Source organism: Macrobrachium rosenbergii, chromosome 13 (genome assembly GCF_040412425.1).
Source record: "Macrobrachium rosenbergii isolate ZJJX-2024 chromosome 13, ASM4041242v1, whole genome shotgun sequence".
Lineage (NCBI taxonomy): Eukaryota > Metazoa > Arthropoda > Malacostraca > Decapoda > Palaemonidae > Macrobrachium > Macrobrachium rosenbergii.
The window spans coordinates 27,718,790-27,739,346 of NC_089753.1; the positions used below are offsets into that span (position 1 = coordinate 27,718,790).

The window sequence follows — 20,557 nt, forward strand, 5'->3', positions numbered from 1 at the left end:
TTCCTGCAGGTGATATGCAAAATGTGCATAGACTGAGCTTCTGGGAGTGGTATCTCGCTATCCTGAGTCCTTCTTGATAAGAAGTATTCGTGAAAACTCCCTACATGTGACTCCTTGGATTCCTCTTTTGTGAATTGACAATTTTCCACTGTCAGTGCCTACCAAGCTACATTATTAGCTGCTTCACATGGTGTGACCTTTGGGAAGATGCCCCCTCCCCAGTTCACAGCCACTAATTTGGACTGTGGCTCCTAATTTCAACAAAGTGCCTTCTGCCCTTGGCCCAGCTGGGTGACTTGTGTATGCTACCTTCAGTTGTGCCAGCATTCCCTCTGGTTTTGGGGGCATTGCTTCCTCCCTTCTCCCTACCCTGATATGCGACAAACAGAAAATGCCCCTTGTTCAAACACAAGTACAAGTAATCATTTATTGACTGTCTTTTAGGAATTACAACCAGAACTGAATGAAACATGTTTTTTGTGTTACTGATTTGATTCATAGAAAAAACAGATGGACGACAATCAAACAGTAGTATAGGATCCTTTTCTTGGATGTGTGTGTTCAAAACCTTTTCGTATTGACCGTCTTTGCATTTAGAATGTTCTTAATTATTTTGGTGGGTTATACTGTTTTCATCCAGGATTTATTGTAAAATACGCCATCTAGCCTTCACTGGAGTTTTGTTAATCACATTGTCGTTAATGGATTTTAAAGATTGGTGAGCATTTCACACCTGTACCCATTCCATTGAGTGACTGGCTGGTAGATAGCTCCGCACTTGTTAAATTGATAAGTACTATTCCAAGCCTATAACCATTCTATGGGAAGCTTGGTCCGCTGATTCTACTGCATGTGGTCACAAGTCTGCATGAGAATGTAGGTCTGGTGGTCTGTCTTTAATTATGCACAATCTTCTTCCTAAGCAGGTGTTAGTTGCTTGGTTTTGATGAGAGAGTTTATATTCTAATAATGATTAGAAACAAAATTGTAGATTTTAGTGAAGGATCATTTTGGCAAAGGGTGGTCTTAACATCCGTCCCAGTGGATTTGCCAGTTTCTTAAAATCTTAGTTCTTATTTTTGTTGTTTTGCCCTTGTGCTGGTTTGTTGTTTGAATTGTTGTTTAAATTACGAATTTAGGTCACCAGAAGTGCAGTATGGTTTCAGAGCTCAAACCCAGTCCATATGGGATTACTAGATATATAGGGAAATGATTTGACATATTCCTTTAAAGTTCCAAATTGCGAAGGTTTCAGTTAAGGTTGTTGTTGTCTCTTTAGATTACTTTGATAAAATATATGGTAGAATTATCGGTCTTCCATTGCCAGAGTGTTACTGTTGTCATAACCGTATTCAGTACTTAATGTCATAAGCATGTTTTTTCTCAGTCTTGTCTCCAAATTCTTTCCTTAGAGGTCTTGGCTTGGTTAGCTCTAGGTGTCTGTCCTGCCATAATTGTTTATAGTGTCCCTACCATTGATATTTATAGCCTGTGACCATTGTTTATAATTCTCATATGCTGTTCACATCTGCCATAGTGTAATATTTTAAAAGTATAGTGTAATATTCATTATGGTGATGTTTGTATAATACGTTAATATGTGAATGTAGAGTACAGTATAATGAAGGCTAGGCTACCGTATACGTATAGTGTAGGCTAAGCTTAGTCTTGTTTGTTATTCAATTTCTTTTTGTATTGAATTATCATAAGTCCCTCTGCATGGACCTCCAGAATTAGCTGATATTAATAATTACTATACTGCGTATGTATAGAGTATACTTGATTGTTTAGTGTACAGTAGGCTAGGCTACCATATATGTATACAGTACATGGTACTGAATACCCTAGTGTAGGCTGGGCTATATTCGAGATAAGTTTTTTCCAACAAACGATGGGTTTTTTGGAACCTAACCCCATTGTAAGTAGGATAACACCTGTATAAGCATTTTTAGTTTCTTTTTTGTGTGTGTGTTTGAACTATCAAAATAGGCAGTTCCAAGTGTTTTTAGAAGGATTCTAAGTAATCGTGGATTTTAGCTATTGGCCGGGGGTGTGTGGTACACATCCCCCACAAATACGGGGGTTTACTGTAGTGTAATAGTTTAAAAGTTAAAAGGTTGTGTGTTGAATTATATCACCGGAAAAACTTGCTTGTATGTTAAGATTTTAGAATAATGGCTGCTTCTGAATAATTTTCTTTATATTACCTTTACCTTATCCTATACCTGCTATTTGTAAAAACAAGCACAGCATAATGTATGGGTTATGTAACTTGAGTCTTCTAGAAATTTGCATGTGAATTTGTCTGGATTGTGTTGTCCCCTTCTTACCAATATATGCCTGTGATAAGAACTCAACCACTTGGCTCACCCTGAGGGAAGTTACAACCTCAAATTTAACTTGTTGTAACATCTGAACTTTATAGCTCATTGTTGGAAGCTTAATCCCTTTATCAAAAAGTATTCACGCAAAGTATGTTGGAATAATGGTATGTCTTCTGCTGATATTATTTTGTAGGAGTGTTAGATTGTGGTGTGTTCAGAAGTCAGCTGTACAATTATTACCATTCTTTGAGTCAGTCTTATTCTTTACTTCACCCAGTCTTTAGTGTCTATTGTGTACTGTAATTATGATATCCAAGCTAGTCTGCTGGCAATACCACACTTATATCTATCCAAATTAAGGCCATTTTCTCTCGTCAGTGGCTGCTCTAATGATTCGTAAAAATCTGCTGAGCTTCAGATAGGTTTGATACTAGTTGATCAGTATTTGGAATGGTGGTTTAGATGCCGCCCCTTGACACGATTGATTGATAGGATTGGTTTGTTAACATGAATGCCCTAGACAGGATTGTTTTGGTAAGACTAATGTCCTTGACAGGATTGGTTTGGTAACACTAATGCCCTTGACAGGATTGGTTTAATAACAGTAACACCCTTTACAGGATTGGTTTTATATCACAAACACCCTAGACAGGATTGGTTTAATAACAGTAATGTCCTTGACGGGATTGGTTTGATGACACTAATGCCCTTGACGGGATTGGTTTGATAACTGTAAAGCCCTACATACGATTGATTTGATAACATTAATGCCCTTGACAGGATTGGTATTATAACTAACACCCTTGATAGGATTGGTTTGGTAACTCTTGCACCGTTGACAGGATTAGTTTAACAGTAACGGCCATGGCAAGATTGATTTGATGACAGTAAACTCCCTTACATGATTGAGTTGATAACACTGTAATGCCTGATTGGTTTTATAACCAACTTTGAAGGTGTTTGGGAACTGATGCTGCAGTATCAGAGGGAAATTGATCTGAAAAAGTTATATTGTAAGAAAAATTAATAAAGGATAAAGTATTGTAAGAAAAACTTATATAGGCTAGAACTAGAATATAGTTTACTGGTGTGTAAGGTTAAAAAGTAGTATGTTGCCGGTTTGGTGAAAGATGTTTGCAAAGGTCTAATCCACGTGATTCTCTTGTTGGTCACTTGGTATTAAAGTGGGTACAGTATCTACTTGCATATATAATACTGTGTATCACTTTGTTGTGACATTGAAAAATCAGTCTGTAGCTGATGAAACTCAACGTATCACATTTTGAAATATATCAGTGTAGTTTTTGTTGTTCATCCATACTGTTATGCAGTGTTGGCCCATGCACACTGATGATACAATACAGTACTTGAATATGCAACAAGTGGATACCTGCCCTAATGGTTCTCAGCCCTTTGAGATTTTGGGGTGACAATTCATCTGTGCCAAATCATACACTTAGTATTTAAGGACATACCTAAATGTTTGTCTTTTTAGGGCTTAAATTTCTTTCTGATAGTGAGTGCATTATGGTAAGTAGTCAGAATAATTCACTGAAGATTGTAAAATTTTTTTGTGTGGATTGTCATTTGATGTTTGTAATCTCCATGGTTGGGAATAAGATGACCTCATGATGTCACCAGATTCTGTCAAAATCTCAAGGGGTTTAGAGTTGTTAAAAAGTACTGAACAATTGGGTAAACTGTGGATACCTAGGATGATTTTTTTGTAGATTTTTTAATGCTGTTTTAACCTTGAAATACTGTATACTGGTTTTAATGTTTTATCAAGGCCTGGTTATCAGTATATTTTCAAATTAACACACTCAATAGGATGTCTCATGTTTTTCCTGTTTCTGTAGTGTCATTTAATGACAGGTAGGCTGACTGCAATGTCCTCTTATTCAACACTTGCAAGTTATTTGAACTTTTTTTTTTTACTTTGTTTTATATGATTATCATTACGTGTTAGTGTTATTTATGAGTGTACTTTTGTGTAATTTCAGTACTCATAGGTTTTAATCTCCTTTGTGTAGGTGGTGCGTCAGTTTGGTGGAGAGGCAGAGCGACACTTGTACAGAGTGCTTATTGGAAACCTGGAGTGGTCTGGGCCGCAAAGTGGAGAAACTCATCGCCCTTCCCCCAACAATAACAATAATAATAATAAGGTATGTGCTTGCTTGATAACTATGATGAAAATTGGGGTGTAATGTTTCAGACTGAGACTTCATATTTCAGTTGCAAATTGGCTCACTGAGTTTGCACATTGGTGTCAGGGATAGAACTTGCCAGCAGGCGTTGACCACCTGCCGTTTTCAAGTATAAAAGAATTACCAAGTAATTTAGAGCCCTAGGACAGTCCGTTCACATCTGGGCCAAGGGGAAATGATTCCCTCTGACCCTCCTTGATAAAAGGGTACTTGTTTTGCCTCGGTGCAACCAACATATTTCACAAATGTGTTGGCTACTTTGGTAATTGTCTCTTGTGATTTTGTTCAGTTGTGATGCATCTATTCATGGATTAATATTTTCAGGTTCATTGTACAAGTTCTACATTTATCGGTATGGCATTATCTTACTGGCAATAGGCAGGGCAGCTGATCGAGGCTACGGCCTACCCCAACGCCAAATCAAAGTCCTTCGAAAAGAAGGCATCGTGCTCACCCCATATGAAAATGGGAAAAAGCACGTTAAAACGAAGAAGAAGAATTATCTTACTGGCAATAGTTCTGAATGATATGTTGTAAAATTTATTTCAGAATTCAGAGTTTTTGATTGTTACATTTTAATGAGTTTTCCACGATTTGTGTAAATTTCTTTCACTCGCACATCATTATATATATGTATACTATGTATATTACTTGACTGCCTTTTGTACCCAGATTGTCCATCTTAAGATTGGTATCTGTTAATAATAATAGTTTTTTGGTTTTCAACAAATTTGTTAAAATTAATTTCAAATCTCATGAGTATTGTGCAGATTTTTGTCTTTAGTACATAGTACATTGGTTTGAGTAACACTCAAACATGTGTTGTTGGCTTTGGTAAGCAGAAGGGTTTTGTCTTCCATTTCTTTAAATATTGTACCAGTACTTTTCCCTTACGTCCCATAAGATGGGGCATCTGGGATACAATTTTGCTGACCATAGTTATAACTTGAGATAGCCAGTTAACATGGCAACGAAATTTTATGGAAATATGCTATAACTAACAAAATCTCATCTGGATTTTGTAAACCTCTTAAGTTGATTTTTTTGTTAGTTCATTCTTATACTGAAGTAAGCATAATGTCTGTAATTAAAACTGCTATGTTTTCCTTGTAACAGGATAAGGAAACTCCCTCCAGTGTAAGTGTAGCCACCCTTGGGTGGTGTTCTGCAAGTGGTGGGGCCAGTGCACTGCTCCTACAACACTTATCTGCCACCCTTCCTCACACAATTTTTATTGCTAATCTTGCCTTTGCTATTGCCAACCCACCAAGCCCCAGTAAGGTAAGACCACATTATTTTTGTTTTGATCTTTACCTCTTGTCATGCTGAGCGTTGAATGATAGGGTTTTGGTCGTTAAATTCTTGTGGTTGAAGGTAATGTTTTTATTGACGACATTTGGAATTTTAATAAACTTTTGTAATTTGGTGATTCTCTTTCCAGTACATCAAAGCACAGTGGGTTAGTAGCGTGTGCAAAGTTCTCCGATTGTCACGTGTACAGGAAATTACATTAAGTTTAACCTTACTCCAAGCAACAAGTGTAGAAGTTCGTAATCAAGCGATAGCTCTTCTTAAAGCCAAACTACCAGATCTTGTTCGTGCATACGTTGATACAGGTAGGTGTTGTCCTATGAAGGAAAATTTCAAATCTGAGGTTTTCCCAATGATCTGGAATACAGTTACTGTACATTTGTGCAAAATTGTGTAAAAGTATAATGATTGTGGTGTGTTTTCTTCTTTCTTCAAAGACAGTATTAAGTACAGGCAGTCCCCGGTTATCGGTGGGGTTCCGTTTCTAAGGGTGTGATGATAACCGAAAATCACTGAAAAGGCACCGAAAATCAGTGCTTTTTCAGTGATTTTCGGGGGTTATCGGCGCCAAAAAGCACCTATTTTTGGTTATCGGCGCCTCTGTTAGGTATGTTTCAGCGGCGATAAGCAGAAATCAGCGATTTTCGTTGATGAAAGTTGCCAATTTTTGGCTCTAGACAAGCCCCATAAAACCAGATCGCTGTTAATTGAGCCTGTCGTTAACTGGGGACTGCCTGTATTCTCAATTTGAAATTTTTTGGGGGGTGGGTGGGCTGCCTTGGCTATATTAATTATGTTTGTTTTGTTGTCTTAGAATCAGGGGACCGAGAGCTCTTGGAACTTCCAACTGAAGCTCTTCATCAGCTGCTAGCACAGATCGTCCAGTTGTGGAGAGATCCTCCTGCTGCTCTCTTGCCGCAGGAATCCAGGCAGGCGTTCATCTGTGCTCTACAGCGAGAATTCCCTCGTTCTCGCGTTCCTGTTGTTCTTGCTCCCCTCCTCTACCCTGATTCAGACGTCCTGATGGAGAAGATTACACAAGAGCCACCAGCCAATATGGCTAAGAACCTGGTAGGTCAATGAAAGTTCTTGAGGGATGTGGAGTCCTTGTGCAAGATATCTTGAGTGTAGTGTGAAGTTATTGCAATTGATTATATCTATATTTATTTACATTAAAGGAAATGTCTTTTTCAGCTTGATGGTTCGTTAGCTGATCTTGTTTTGGAACTCGGTTATAGTTTTTGCAACACTGTAGAGGAATGTAGGAGTAACCTGATGAACTTTGGAGTTAGTTCCATAACTCCAGCAGCTGTTGCCAAAGTTTTAGGTGTAATGGTCAGGACTCACACAGGCCTCCCATCAGAACAGGTATGTTGCAGTTTTATTTGTAATTTTTTATAATTAGAAAGTTAAGTAACTGTTGGTGATGGCAGACTACTATATTAAAAATTGAACTCCTGACACTTAACTATGCTTAAAGATTTGTTTAAATTGAACTCTGATGTTGGTGTTTTCCACATTTTTTTCTACCTTGATGTAGAAAAGAAGTAAAACTCAAGTCTGTGTTGTTCTCTGAGCAATTAGCCAACATGATTTATCTGACCTAGCAAATCTAGAAAATCGAGAAAGGTTTCCTTTTAATTATAAGTGCTGTGTTTTTCTGTTTGCCATCACCTGAGAATTTATTATCGTTGTGCATATTTATTGTACTGAAACATTTCTGGTGTAGCTTAACTATGTTAGTTTGGTCTTCTGCAAGTCTCTAATTTGGTAAGCGTAAGATTTTTGGGGATTAGTTTTAAAGAACGTAGGTATTTTATTCTCACTAAGGTTTTTATAGCAACCTGTATCAGTCATTTGTTGTGTAGCTAAGTGACTTGACATCTTTTATTTCAACAGATTGGACTGCAGAACTTGAATTCTCCAAGCTCCCTGTGGAGTGACAACAAAGATAAATCATCCAGCAATCAGTCCCAACCAGTCAGTGGGAATGATTCCAATTTGAGTGGTTCGGGCAACATTGCTGGACCTCATGGATGGAATGTTGAAGTGTTTGTAAAAGCACTTCTTGAAGTGGTACCAAGTTTGAACCTCAAGGAAGTCTTTGCCAAGCTAGATCACAAAGGTTTCTTGGTGAAAGACAGACAAGGTTTAAAACTTCTTATCACTGCTCTCAGGTAAAGTATATTTTAGGGGTTTCAGAAGTTGATACAGGAAAATTAGTTGTTCACACCAAATCCATCAATCTTACAGAGCCCCTGTTTGTGTTTTTAAAATCCTGTGGCATGAAGAGTCACTTTGAGTTGCTGTGCAACTTTTTTCACAGTTTGTCAGAATGAGGGCTCTGTATGATTGACTGGTTTATGCAAAAAATGTTGGTATATAAACTTAAATTTTTATCACATTTTCCTCTGTCCATAACCTTGGCTAGGAATACATGGCTGTCAAGTCATGGTAATTTGTATCAGCTAGGTACCCTGTACACTAATAACCATTAAAAATTGCCAGCGAGAGACAGTTCAATATGAATTTACTTGAATTATTCACTTTAATTTAATTTGAATTATTTTAAGCTACTATGACATTTTGAAGGGTACCTTTTGTGTTAAGGTAATTAATTACCAGTTACATCACCAGTTAAAATAATAATTCTCCATGTGAGATCATATTTTATCTCATTTTTTTATTTGATAATGAAAATGCATATTTTGATAAAAATTATATTTAAGTGATTGTTTTTGATCCAGTTGTCTAAAATGTTGACTTCGATTACAGGTCATTACTTCAAGGACAAGGTATGCGGCAAGAAGTTTTCCCAGTGGATTGCTTTTACATGCAGTGGAAGAATAGCGAGGAACAACTCAGTCTTTTTACGGAGATTCTCAAAAGCCCAGATATATTTTGCTTCACAGAATATCCGTGTGTACAAGTGGCTACAGATTGCCTTAAAAGTTTACCTGATTTAGAAAATAGAGAGGTAAATGATTGGTGTGTATGGACAATATCTAGATGTGTTAATAAGTCTCATATTGTCCACAAAGAAAGTTTGGTTGAGTAAATTAATTTTTTTAATCTTTGAACAAATTGCAATATGGAAGCAAATACAGTTATTGGAAAACACTTGTACCCAGGAAATGGTTAAGTAAATTAATTTTTTTTACTCTGAACAGATTGCAACATGGAGGTCAATGCAGCTATTGGAAACACTCTTGTACCTAGGAGAAGCAGGCCACTATGCAGTAGTGAAAGAACTTTTCAAATTTCCAATTCAGCATTGTCCAGATATTTTGGTGTTAGGTTTAGTTCAGGTAAGATGTGTCAGTGTTTTTGCTCTCTTTATAATGCTAACTACTACTCTCTCAATAATTCCCAATGCTTGTGGGGATGGGATCCTTCAGATAGTAACTTTCAGATAGTACCTTTGAATCAGATTATTTTAGGTGAGGTGATTTTGGGGTGTCTTTGAGCCCCAGTGTCTGTTCATGTTGTCAAAGTTGTTAAAAATCATCCTGAACACCTACCAGAATATTTTTGAATGAAGTTGTTTGGACAGCTTCACTTTGATGGTTATATGCATGCAAAAAGGCTTTGGAAACTTTTCACATGTAAGGTTGCATTGTTACAGCAAATTGAAAATTTAATGTTCAATTGAAAGTTGGAAAATTTAGTTTGCATTTTTACAACAAATTGAAAATTTAACATTCAGTTGAAAGCTGGAAATTTAGTTTGCATTTTTACAACAAATTGAAAATTGAGTAGGTTCCACAAATGAGGACATTCTAGCAAGGGATGTGGAAGGTAGTGAATATGACATGACTTGAGTTTTTAGGTGGTTGAAAGTTTGAGGAAATACCTTAAGGTGTTTTATTATGTATCCTTCCAGGCAACATTTCCATACACGATGTTGCGCCAAGACTTAATTGCCTCGCTTATCCCCATCTTCTTGGGGAATCATCCAAATGCAGCTATCATTTTACACAATGCTTGGCATACTCAGGTGAGTTGTTTCAATTCTCTGTTATTCAAAGTACAGTGATTCAGTAGATGATTACAATTGATTACAAGAAGTGAATAGTAAGAGAGATTAGTATGTAAAGATACTGAGTTGATTACAAGAAGTGAATAGTAAGAGAGATTAGTATGTAAAGATACTGAGTTGAAATTTGTTCTTGTGGTTTTTTTCAATTAGCTTACTGAATTCACCAGTAGAAGAAGTATCTTTGTTACGAATCATTTTTATTATTTTGGATTAATCATTTCAAGGACTCTTCAAGTAGTGTTTGTTATTGATTAGTATTTAGAATGAGAAATCACAAGTTATTGGTTGCCAATATTGTTTACCACTTCATTGATATTTTGTAAACTAGTGAAGAAAAGTGTTTGTATGAAGTTATCAAAGAGAATTTGCCATTTAGTTAGTCAGATCTGTGTCAACTTGATCTCATTGTGATTATTGAAAAATTGGAGGATTATGACAATGCCAAACATTTAACATATCACCCCAAAAAATATTCCACTCTGGGCAGAATGAAGAAAGGTAAGGTGAAAATCTTATTCGGGTTTAGTTTTTTTTATGAGAACCTTCCTTAAATGAAAAATTTCCAGTAACCTCTCTCTTTTTAGTGAAGGGAGTAAATATGGAAAAGTTTGGCACTTGTAATTCTCTAGTTTTCCCCCAGCTGCTTAGTGTGAGATCTTGAATTAATTTGACAAGACTTCAAAGTCAAATCCCTGGACTCGAAGGGCTTGCTGAAAGGGGTTTACTCTTGAATATGGTGTGAAATATGGACAACTAAATGGAAAGAGACCAACAGAAATATACAGAGTAATAGGCATAAAGCTGTGCAATCTGGGTCAAACTGATACTGCAGAAACCCTAAGTATTTCATGGAGTGTTTTGTTAGGCATGCTGTAAGAAGTACTCAAGTATTATTTAATTTCATTTATGGTATTCTCACATGAAATAATTATTTGCGGTGGGAGGTAGAACCCAGAGCGATTTAGCATAACTTATAAATAAAACATTTTTATCTTCCAGAACAATACCACTACTGTACGCCAAATAGTAATGCATGCGATGGCAGAGTGGTACATGATGGTGGAGAATGATCAGACAAGATTAGGCAGAATTTTGGATGTTGCTCAAGACTTGAAGGCACTCTCACTGTTACTCAATGCCCAGCCTTTTCCATTCGTTGTTGATTTAGCCTGTCTTGCTTATAGACGTAAGTGTTAGTTGATTTGAATTCTGTTTTAGCGTTTAATTATAGTAATTATCACTGTAATTAGTAACAGGACAAGACATCAGCATTGAAACTGGAACTTGTGCTGAATTTGAAGATTTTTTGGTAATTACACATGCAAAAAAAAAATTAATGGAGTATTTTTAAAAGATTTCTATCATTGAGGTTTTTTACTCCCACAGGTGAATTTCTCAAATTGGATAAGTGGTTGACGGACAAAATTCGGGAGCATGGCGAGGCCTTTATTTCTGCTTGTGTAAAATTTCTCCAGAAACGCTGTCCACAGCTAATGGGTGGCAAAGATGACATAATGCCAAAGTCCTCACAGCTTCCTCCAGAGACAATGGCTACAATACTTGTCTGCCTGAATGCCTGTGTCTTGTGAGTATAGTTCTAGATTCCTTTATGTAAAGTAGGGTAGAGTCACTTCACCAACAATGATTTATTTAATCCCAAACCCATTACCCATTACGTTAATGCAGTAACATCGGTTTCAAGGAACCAAGAAACGTTTGAATATCTACGGTCAATTTGGAGATTGTGTATTTGCACAGTTAGATCCTCAGTTGGTAATAAGGTCATTTTTTTTGTGTGCTTTCCAAGCACCAGTTACAGTTCTCCCACCAGTTTTCAGGATTATCCTTCGTTTTCCAGATTTTGTTAAATGAGCCATTTTCCTTTTGGTAAATTTGTGATTTAGTATAATTTCTGAGTAAGTGAACTATGTAATCTGAGGTGTTAACCCTTAAAAAAGGGGCTGTTGGATTAGGTCTCTTGGCAACAGGTTTTTTCTGAGTTTTAGTGGTCTGTTGTGTTCAGTACTGACTGCTCATCACTCCAGATATTTTAAAGTGAAAAATTCATGGTTGTATATTTTAAAGTAATTAGAAATAGGCAGTGTATTGAACTGTGCACTGGGGTTTGTGCTGATGAACAAATAAACCATAAAAAAGTAAAAGGGTTGCATATAATTTAATAATTTAACAAAATTTTTGGTGAAATTGGAGTTAAACATGGGGCAACATCCTCATGACGGGATTTACTTTTGGTGGGTACTAGAGAAAATTTGGAGATTGGTTGCCAGTTATGTAATTCAGTCTATATTTACCATTGAGAAATCCCAGAGCAAATTATTTGAATTGGTAATGGATTTATGCATTGCTTCACTTAACTTACGTGTGTGCCATTTAGTACTTTTGTTGATTTTTGTCTGCAAAATTAGATTTGCGCAAGTTTTGTTTGTCATAACCATGGTATGATTTAAGCAAAATACGAGTGTGTGGTGTAGTGCAGTATGAGTTTCACTGCTAAACATTTCATGACTATGTTGTCAGTTTAAAATCTGTGTATAATTTCTAGGAATGTGTCTGATGAGTTGGCAGATACAATAATGACCATGGTTCAGCATTGCAGTCTGTTATCTCAGTCTCAGCGTCCAAGAACACAACAACAGGTGAGTATAGTGTGGCTTCAAAGGTTACTGTAAGAGTACTGTATTGGTAAATAGGGTGAAGTAGGGATGGTCCATCAGCAATATCATTAAACCTGAGGCATTTGTGAGAGATTGTAATCGTTTTCAAAGAAATGCTTTGAATTTTTCCATAGGTTTGGGTAGTGACTGAAGATGGACAAAATAAAATGGTTTTAATGTTTTATGAAGAGGAGATTATTTTTTAAGAGGCTAAAGGCATATTAGCATTTTCAGCCATAAGGTTTTATGTTTCCAGTGTGGCCAAAAATATTTTGTAGAATATGTAATTAATGGCAAGCTGTGTGGAATAATGAGTCTGAGAGTAATAAAAAATTAAACCAACTCATGGTTTGTGCTGGTCCTCATTCCAGAAAGCAGCAACGTTAAAATGATACTACTAATCTTTGAATTGGTTACACTCATCTAACCCTTGGGTACTGAATGAATAAGCCACATGACCAGATCCCTAAATGCTGAGAATACAGAACAATAAAATACCTTAGCTGATTGGCCAGTTTTCAACCAGTAATGCATATCATGTCTTTTTGAAGGGGATTTTGAGTCTTTTGTCAGTTCATTTAGTTACAAAATTTTATGCTGTTGCATTATATTGAATAACATTAATATAGTTTGTAAACAGGCCTTTGGGCCAGTATTGTGTGTGAGTTAATTTGGTGGTACAGTATTGTCAGTTACTGTATTAAGAATAATACAGTATATAATTAAAATAATGTGGATCATTCAAGTTTTCTTCTCACATGAACAAAAGACCAGAGAGTCTGGAGATCGTTGCTGACTGCGATAGAGGAATTTGTGTAATTGATGGGTTTTTGACTTTTATAAACTGGTTCATAAAGATTTTTTTTTTTTTTTTTTTTTCTAGATTGGATTTCCTGGTGGGGCATCAGCCCAGGCTGGTGAAGGTACTCTTGGGGGTATCGCTTCCAATTTGGGTAACCTAAGCATTGGCGCTACTGGTGGAGCCTCTTCGACCATGTTTCCAGCTCCTTCCTCAACTGCAGTGCCTTTGAGTGGATCACTGGGGACAGCACCGGGATCCCCTGGACGTCCACTAGGACCTTTATCAGCACCTGGGACATCACAGTCACCTTTGTCATCCATTGTGTCAGCCATTGGATTACCTGCCTTGCAGATGCCTCCTACCCTACCTCCGCCAGTAGGATCGCAACTTCCAGCACTCCCTACGTCATCAATAATCCCGTCAACACTCAGGTCGCAGTCTGTGCAGCCTACTAATGCACCTGTGAGGCAAAGTAAGTCTTTCATAGTACAGTATTTGTCATAGATTTTAAAATGAGTTATGTTTCTTCTACCAATCTTTTTATGGAATGCAGACAGTTCTTTAATTTACAGAAATTTCTTCAGTGGTTGATCAATACAGTAATCTTTTTTTTCAGTGGACATCACTCAAATCTTTGATATGCCCGCCCTCGTTACCAAAGAAGTTGAAGATGAAGCGAACAGTTACTTCCAGCGTATTTACAACCATCCTCCTCATCCCACCTTATCCATTGAAGAGGTAAAATCATGAAGATCTTCCACGTTAAATAGATTTTATTTTTAACCTATTGGATTGGGTTATGAGATAAAGGGAGTTTAGGTCTGTTGCTTAACTAGCCAAGACTGTTACTTTCACTGAAGATTTTGTTCAATCACAAGTTCCCTCATTTTTAAGCTAATCCCAAATATGAGTTTAGAATCTGGCTCTTGTATTTTCACTCTTGGATGGGGATTTCAGTTATTGCATATTAAGATGATGAGTTGATTTCCATCTAATTCTTATTACAGGTATTGGAAATGCTGAAAAAGTTTCATGATTCCTCTAATAAGAGAGAGCGAGAAGTATACTCTTGTATGCTTCGAAACTTATTTGAAGAGTACAAGTTTTTTCCTACATACCCAGACAAAGAACTTTTTACTACAGCACGACTTTTTGGGGGCATTATTGAGCAAGGCTTAGTAGAGTGAGTAATTCAGTTTTGTATTTACAAGTCAGTTTCTTGTTTAGAGTCCATGTAGTTTTGTTTATATGAAATTTTAAGCTGTGAAGTTTTAATATCTTCAGCTCTATTTAACATTACTTATTTTATAGGTACATGGCCTTATGTGAAGTTTTAATATCTTCAGCTCTATTTAACATTACTTATTTTATAGGTACATGGCCTTAGGTGTTGCCCTTCGCTTTGTAATGGAAGCCCTCCATAAACCACATGGATCAAAAATGTATTATTTTGGTATAGTTGCTCTAGATAAGTATCGAAGCCGTCTTAAAGAGTATCCACGATACTGTCAGCATTTGATGGCAATACCACACTTCAATGAATTCCCACCGCATCTTATAGAGGTATGTATTTTTCAGTTTGGTACATAACCCTTAGATGTGAGATTCTGTGAGGGATTTATTTTTGCTGTTTTGTTGCAGGGCAGTTGTCATCTTATAATTTTGATACATTGAGTGATGTTTTTCTGTTGTAGGAAGTTCAGAAAAGTCGTTTCTAAGAAAAAGATCCAGCTGTGCATGCCTAGCTAACTCCACTGGGTCCATGATGCTATGCTGTTGATTCTTCTCTTGTATCCTCCATCTGAGGAGACAGTTTTATTATGCAAAAGATGATGAATCCAAGAGTACACTCACCAAGCACGAGACATAACAGTTGGTACTGTAGGATATAATGGCCTCCAGTATGCCGGATGAATGAAGATGAATCATGAGGAATATTAATGATTCATGGGCTTTCCCCATGAACAGTACATAACCGGCCCTAATGATAGGTCCCAGCAAGTGCTTAATTTGTTGAGTTATATCTTGGAGTAAAACTTGCCAATGGTGTTATGACAACACTAGGAGCTTGCTCAAAGAATGGCAGAGAGCTCCATGGCACGGAAGATGAGAGGGGTCTAGACCTCTGGAGCCTTGAGTGCGATTCGAACAAAGTCCTCTGTGGATGAAGCTGGACAAACATGGGACATAACCCTTTTGTAGACATAAGCTAGTTCTTAAAGTTAATGTGCAAGGACAAGAGAGAAGAGACAGTGCCTGAAAGGCTGTGTAGCTTGTCAACATGCTTGATGAGGCTAAGGTGGTAAAGAACTAGGTTTTGAATGTCTAAATAAAAGGGGAGGCAACTGACTGAGGTTCTTAGAGAGGCTTGTCAAGACTGCAGCACAAAGATCAAGCCCCAACTTTTGGGTCTTACAAATATGTTGAGGCCTAAATACCTCAAAAATTAGACATTGCCTGCCAAAAGGAATCTCATAAAAAGAGAGTTCATTTAACATTAAAAAAGTAATTAGCAACCATAGCAGATGGAACAAAAGCCGACAGTTACGTGGCAGGGGCAAAGATTAACCCCCAGAAGAGCAAGGCAAGGATTAAAAGTTAAACTATAACAGTTCGGCATCAGAAAAACCCCCAAACTAGAATTACGCGATACAGCAAGTGTGGAAGAAACTGCAAAAAGCACAGGAAACAAAGTGCTGCATGCTACTCAACAATAATGCTAGACAGTAGCCAGCCAAAAGGTAACGAAAACCAAATACTTTAACTCAAAGTATCACATTAGGAAAATGGGAAGGCAAGATGAAACCGCATCAACAGTGATAATCAAGAATGGCATAACAGACAAAACATTGTAAAATGCTTAGTTTTCTCAGGATGACTAGCAGCGCTTCTCAAAAAGAACAAGGCCCACAGAAGAAGGAATAGCATGACATCGTAAATCCAGTGGAGTTTTGTAAGAATGCCTGTTAATTTATGGTTGCAAAGTTTATTCCTGATAAAAATAAACTCCGCAAGTCAAATTCATTACATAACAAAAAATTAGCCTACGAATCACTTAGAATTTATAGGATATATCCTTCCACCCCACTATCTTAATGCATATTACAATATCCACTTTAAGCAGATGCTAGTTACCTTAGTTACTTCATTAAATTACTGTAGTTTGCATACTGTGCATCAAAGCGATCAGGGGAATTGTACCCTAAGTTTGGGTTGGTAAACTGCTAGTTAGGCACTAATCATGTCAGGATTTGAACAGATTTTTCTTTGTATGCAGAATGCATGGCTTGTTGGTTAATGAAAGTTGGGCCAGAATAATAGTGTATTATTTTTCTAAGTATTTGTGCTGAGGTCATGTTATTGAAGTAGACTTAAAATTTACTAACTGGACGAATCTTTCCCATGAATTTTATGCCTTGTTTTTTCTTAATTGCAGTATATCAAATATGGCACTCAGTCACAAGAGCCGCCTTCTCGTCCTTCGGGTGTTGTATTACCTCCATCCATGAATGTCTCTCCCAGTACTCCAGCACCGTCTTCAACCACTGCAAGTGCTTCAGCAGCTGTGAGCACTGTTGGTGTTCCTCCTTCATCAGCTGTTACCTCAGTAGTGACATCTGTTGTTAAAACAATGACTGCAACTACAACAACTACCACCACCTCTGCTGTTACCCGCCCTCAGTCAATTACAGGCGCTTCGGCGGCAGTTGGTTCAGGAAAGGTTGGTGATTTATTATTGAATAGTATTTGCTGTATAATTTGGAAAGTTTATACTTACTTATGATTAGCAGATATTAACCCCCAAGGGACAGGCTAACTATGTATAATGCACACCCCCAGACTGGGCTGACTTTAAGGTTGGCCAATTAAGGGTTAACCTTTAAGGCTTAAAAGTCCAATTAAGGGATAATCTTTTGGATCGATTATGAAGTACATACTGATGGGTTATCCGAAATTCAATCCTTGACTGATTCTTCATGTTCAGGAAACTGATTTTTGACCCTTGGTTTTTTATCATAACTATTTATAGTCTTGTGATACAGCTTTCTCTGAATGCATATGAAAATATGTAGATTCCATACTTACCCCATTGTGGATTTTGTTTTTAATTGCCCTTTCTCCATTTTTGCAACAGCCTACTATGACGACAACAAATATCGAAACTCTTCTGGTTGCAACGGAAAAAGAAGAAAAAGTCACGCCACCCCCAGAACACATTCAAGATAAGATTGCCTTCATTTTTAATAATCTTTCACAAGTGAATCTCCCTCAGAAGGTAAACTTTCAGCCTAGATGTTGTATTGTTGGTAAATCGTTCCAATAATGGCAATTTTGAGTCCCTAAAACTTGGTTCATTGGTTTTTCTTGAGTTAATTTTTAATATTGCATAACTTGTCATTAATAAGCAGCACACACTGTTAAGCAACTTTTGATTGTGTATATGTTTGGTGCTTCATCTTCCAGTTTCAGTTGTGGTTTGTGTTGAGTATGGTTACTGAGTGTATTCGGGTACTTCAGAATACATGGTGAAATTGATGTCTTTGTTTTGTTGCAGTGTGAAGAACTCAGGGAGGTTGTAAGTGAAGAATACTGGATATGGGTGGCTCAGTACCTAGTTTTGAAAAGAGCATCTATCGAGAATAATTTCCATACATTGTATTCATTATTTCTTGATCAACTCAAGATGACAAACTTCAATGCTATGGTGTGCAGGGAGACATTGAGGAATATTAAGGTAAAGTGCCTGGTATTTTTTCATCCTTGGAAGATTCTTGAATATAACTTATGTTTTGGTAGTCAGATAGGGAAGATTCATGTTTTAGATTAAACTGAATTTGAATTTATATGTACCCAATTAATGCTTAGTGTCCACAGTTTGTTAAACTTGATACATCGTACGCTATATTTGAAAATATTTTGCTCTATTGCTTTACATCTCATACTTTCCATCGTTTCCCTTTGGTGTGTGTTTCTACTAATTGCCCAGCATCCTGGACCTGTCATTATAAGAAGAGATCCTATTGGCCAGACTTGTGATATTCTGTGAATGATATAGTGGCAAGTAAAAGTACACTAATGAATGCTAAGTAATGCTGTTTCAAATTTCAGGTTCTTCTAAGGTCTGATAAATCTGCTGCAAATTTCTCCGATAAATCTTTATTGAAGAACTTAGGCCATTGGTTGGGGATGCTCACTTTGGCTAAAAATAAACCCATCTTGCATACAGACATTGACATGAAGTCTTTGCTTGTAGAATCGTACAATAAAGGTTTACAGGTGAGTCAAAATAAATTTAGATTGAAGGTAATTTTGTCTTTAGCTTCAAGTGTTGTAAGATTGTATATTACAGTTTGCCATCTTAATATGGTTTGCAGTTGAAATTTCCTTTTGGACCAAGCAAGCAAATGATGAAAGAGGCGTATATTTACGAGCTTTGGTTGCCTCTCAAATTATTATTCGTTATCATATGCTAAGGATCCCAGTGGCAAATGGTCTTAATTTAAGCCTTGGCTCCTACTCTTGATATTCAGAATTTTTATTTTTTGATTTGCTTCATACATCTGTAGCTTAGTATGACCATCGTACAGCAAGTTTCTGCCTTCTAATCATTCGTGAAGCAAACAAATTTCAATGGTGAGTTTGCCCCAAGGCTGATATCATTAAACATTCCATATAAAGCACAGGAACATATAGGGAATAACAGCAGAAAATCAAGTAATTACTCTTTAGTAATAGTTCCTGTCGTGGACAAACATAAACCACATGTACTCTTGATTTGTAAGCAACAGAAAACAGTACAGTATATGCAGTAAAACTTAGCTTCCGGCAAGACTTTAATCATTTAGTCAAGCTGTTAGATTTCATGTTATTGGAAGAGAAATCTGAAATATATAAGGAGGAAGTATGATTACTTTTTTTTCTAAGTATGAAAGTGATTGCCAATCAGATGTGATTAAAGTTTACTGACCCAATTTCATGTTACCACACAATATTCCTTTATGTTATTGCTGTGTCTTAAAATGTGAAGTGGGTCTATAAAACTACAGCGTAATTAAAGTATTGGTATGTTAATTTACTTAACCGTAAAGGTTATTGATACCGAAAATGTGGTAAGTTCATGGATTGGTTCTCAAAATTGTTTTTGTAGTTTGTCATCATTAACCCATAATCTAATACAAAACTTAATATGTAATTACCCTCATTGTCTGGCACTTTTCACAGAGAAGATATTAGTTTATTAGAAACCACTCTTCAGTTTATTGACTTGATTTGTTAAGTGGAAATTTATTGAAATTTTGGGGTAAGTCATGATAAAGATGTTGAATAATTTACTAATTTTCAAAATTCTTAAACCTTCCAGGAGATGCAGTATGTCATTCCGTTTGTGGCTAAGGTGATGGAGTCTTGTGCTAAGAGCAGGGTTTTCAAGTCACCTAACCCATGGACAATGGCTATCATGAATGTACTGGCCGAGTTGCATAAGGAACCTGATATGAAACTTCATCTAAAGTTTGAGATCGAGGTGCTTTGTAACAAGCTAGAAATTAACTTAGAAGTAAGTTCATTACTCTTGTTTCAGTATTATGTTTCAAGACATGAAATACAAGATACTTCTCATGTAGAATTGTTTTTTGACGTGAGTGATTTTCTTGCAGGGGCTAAAACCTGGAAATGTATTGAATGACAGGGATCGTATTGCTCGTATCAAACCTCAGTTGTCCCACCCTGTTGGACCAAAGAGAGCTGAATCTACTCCTCTGTTCACAGCTCTGCAAGGTTTCTCAAGTAGTACCTTTATGCGTAAGTTGGTAGTGCTTTATATATTTGCGAATTGTAAGAGATTCTGTAAAGGTTATATGTCTTGGAATGGTGTACACTTAACTCAGTGCTGCTATTTATTTATAAATTGCTAATGCATATTGCAAACTTTTATCATCCTAACAGCAAAGACCAGTTGGGCCCCAGTTGCTCCATCGGGACCAGTGATAAACACAAATGCCACATCTGCCCAGAGTTCCTCTGTTGGTGCCACTCCCACCCCACCAGCAGTCCTTCCTCCTCATCCCTCCACAACCCCAACACCCATCCAGTCTCATCAACAAACTGCCTCAGAGCCACGGTTTGCATACTCGGACATAAATATACTCTCTCTCAGGAGTTTGGATGCTCACATATCTATTCCAGTCCTTCCTGTAAGT

At 36.9% G+C, this 20,557-nt stretch overlaps 1 protein-coding gene across 3 annotated transcripts in view; it reads left to right on the plus strand.

The window, feature by feature from the left end:
• Not1 (CCR4-NOT transcription complex subunit 1) overlaps positions 1-20,557 on the plus strand; it is a 52,227-nt gene that overhangs the window by 10,540 nt on the left and 21,130 nt on the right. For all 3 annotated transcript variants that reach the window (XM_067114903.1, XM_067114904.1, XM_067114905.1), the window contains exons 2-24: positions 4,358-4,489; positions 5,648-5,812; positions 5,973-6,147; positions 6,657-6,913; positions 7,037-7,210; positions 7,742-8,019; positions 8,618-8,819; positions 9,013-9,150; positions 9,726-9,839; positions 10,881-11,067; positions 11,268-11,466; positions 12,445-12,538; positions 13,440-13,830; positions 13,975-14,096; positions 14,366-14,541; positions 14,732-14,921; positions 16,795-17,079; positions 17,494-17,634; positions 17,914-18,093; positions 18,468-18,635; positions 19,720-19,914; positions 20,015-20,159; positions 20,304-20,551. In XM_067114903.1, coding sequence (XP_066971004.1) covers positions 4,358-4,489; positions 5,648-5,812; positions 5,973-6,147; positions 6,657-6,913; positions 7,037-7,210; positions 7,742-8,019; positions 8,618-8,819; positions 9,013-9,150; positions 9,726-9,839; positions 10,881-11,067; positions 11,268-11,466; positions 12,445-12,538; positions 13,440-13,830; positions 13,975-14,096; positions 14,366-14,541; positions 14,732-14,921; positions 16,795-17,079; positions 17,494-17,634; positions 17,914-18,093; positions 18,468-18,635; positions 19,720-19,914; positions 20,015-20,159; positions 20,304-20,551 — 4,356 coding nt within the window. The remainder of the gene's footprint in view (positions 1-4,357; positions 4,490-5,647; positions 5,813-5,972; positions 6,148-6,656; positions 6,914-7,036; positions 7,211-7,741; positions 8,020-8,617; positions 8,820-9,012; positions 9,151-9,725; positions 9,840-10,880; positions 11,068-11,267; positions 11,467-12,444; positions 12,539-13,439; positions 13,831-13,974; positions 14,097-14,365; positions 14,542-14,731; positions 14,922-16,794; positions 17,080-17,493; positions 17,635-17,913; positions 18,094-18,467; positions 18,636-19,719; positions 19,915-20,014; positions 20,160-20,303; positions 20,552-20,557) is intronic.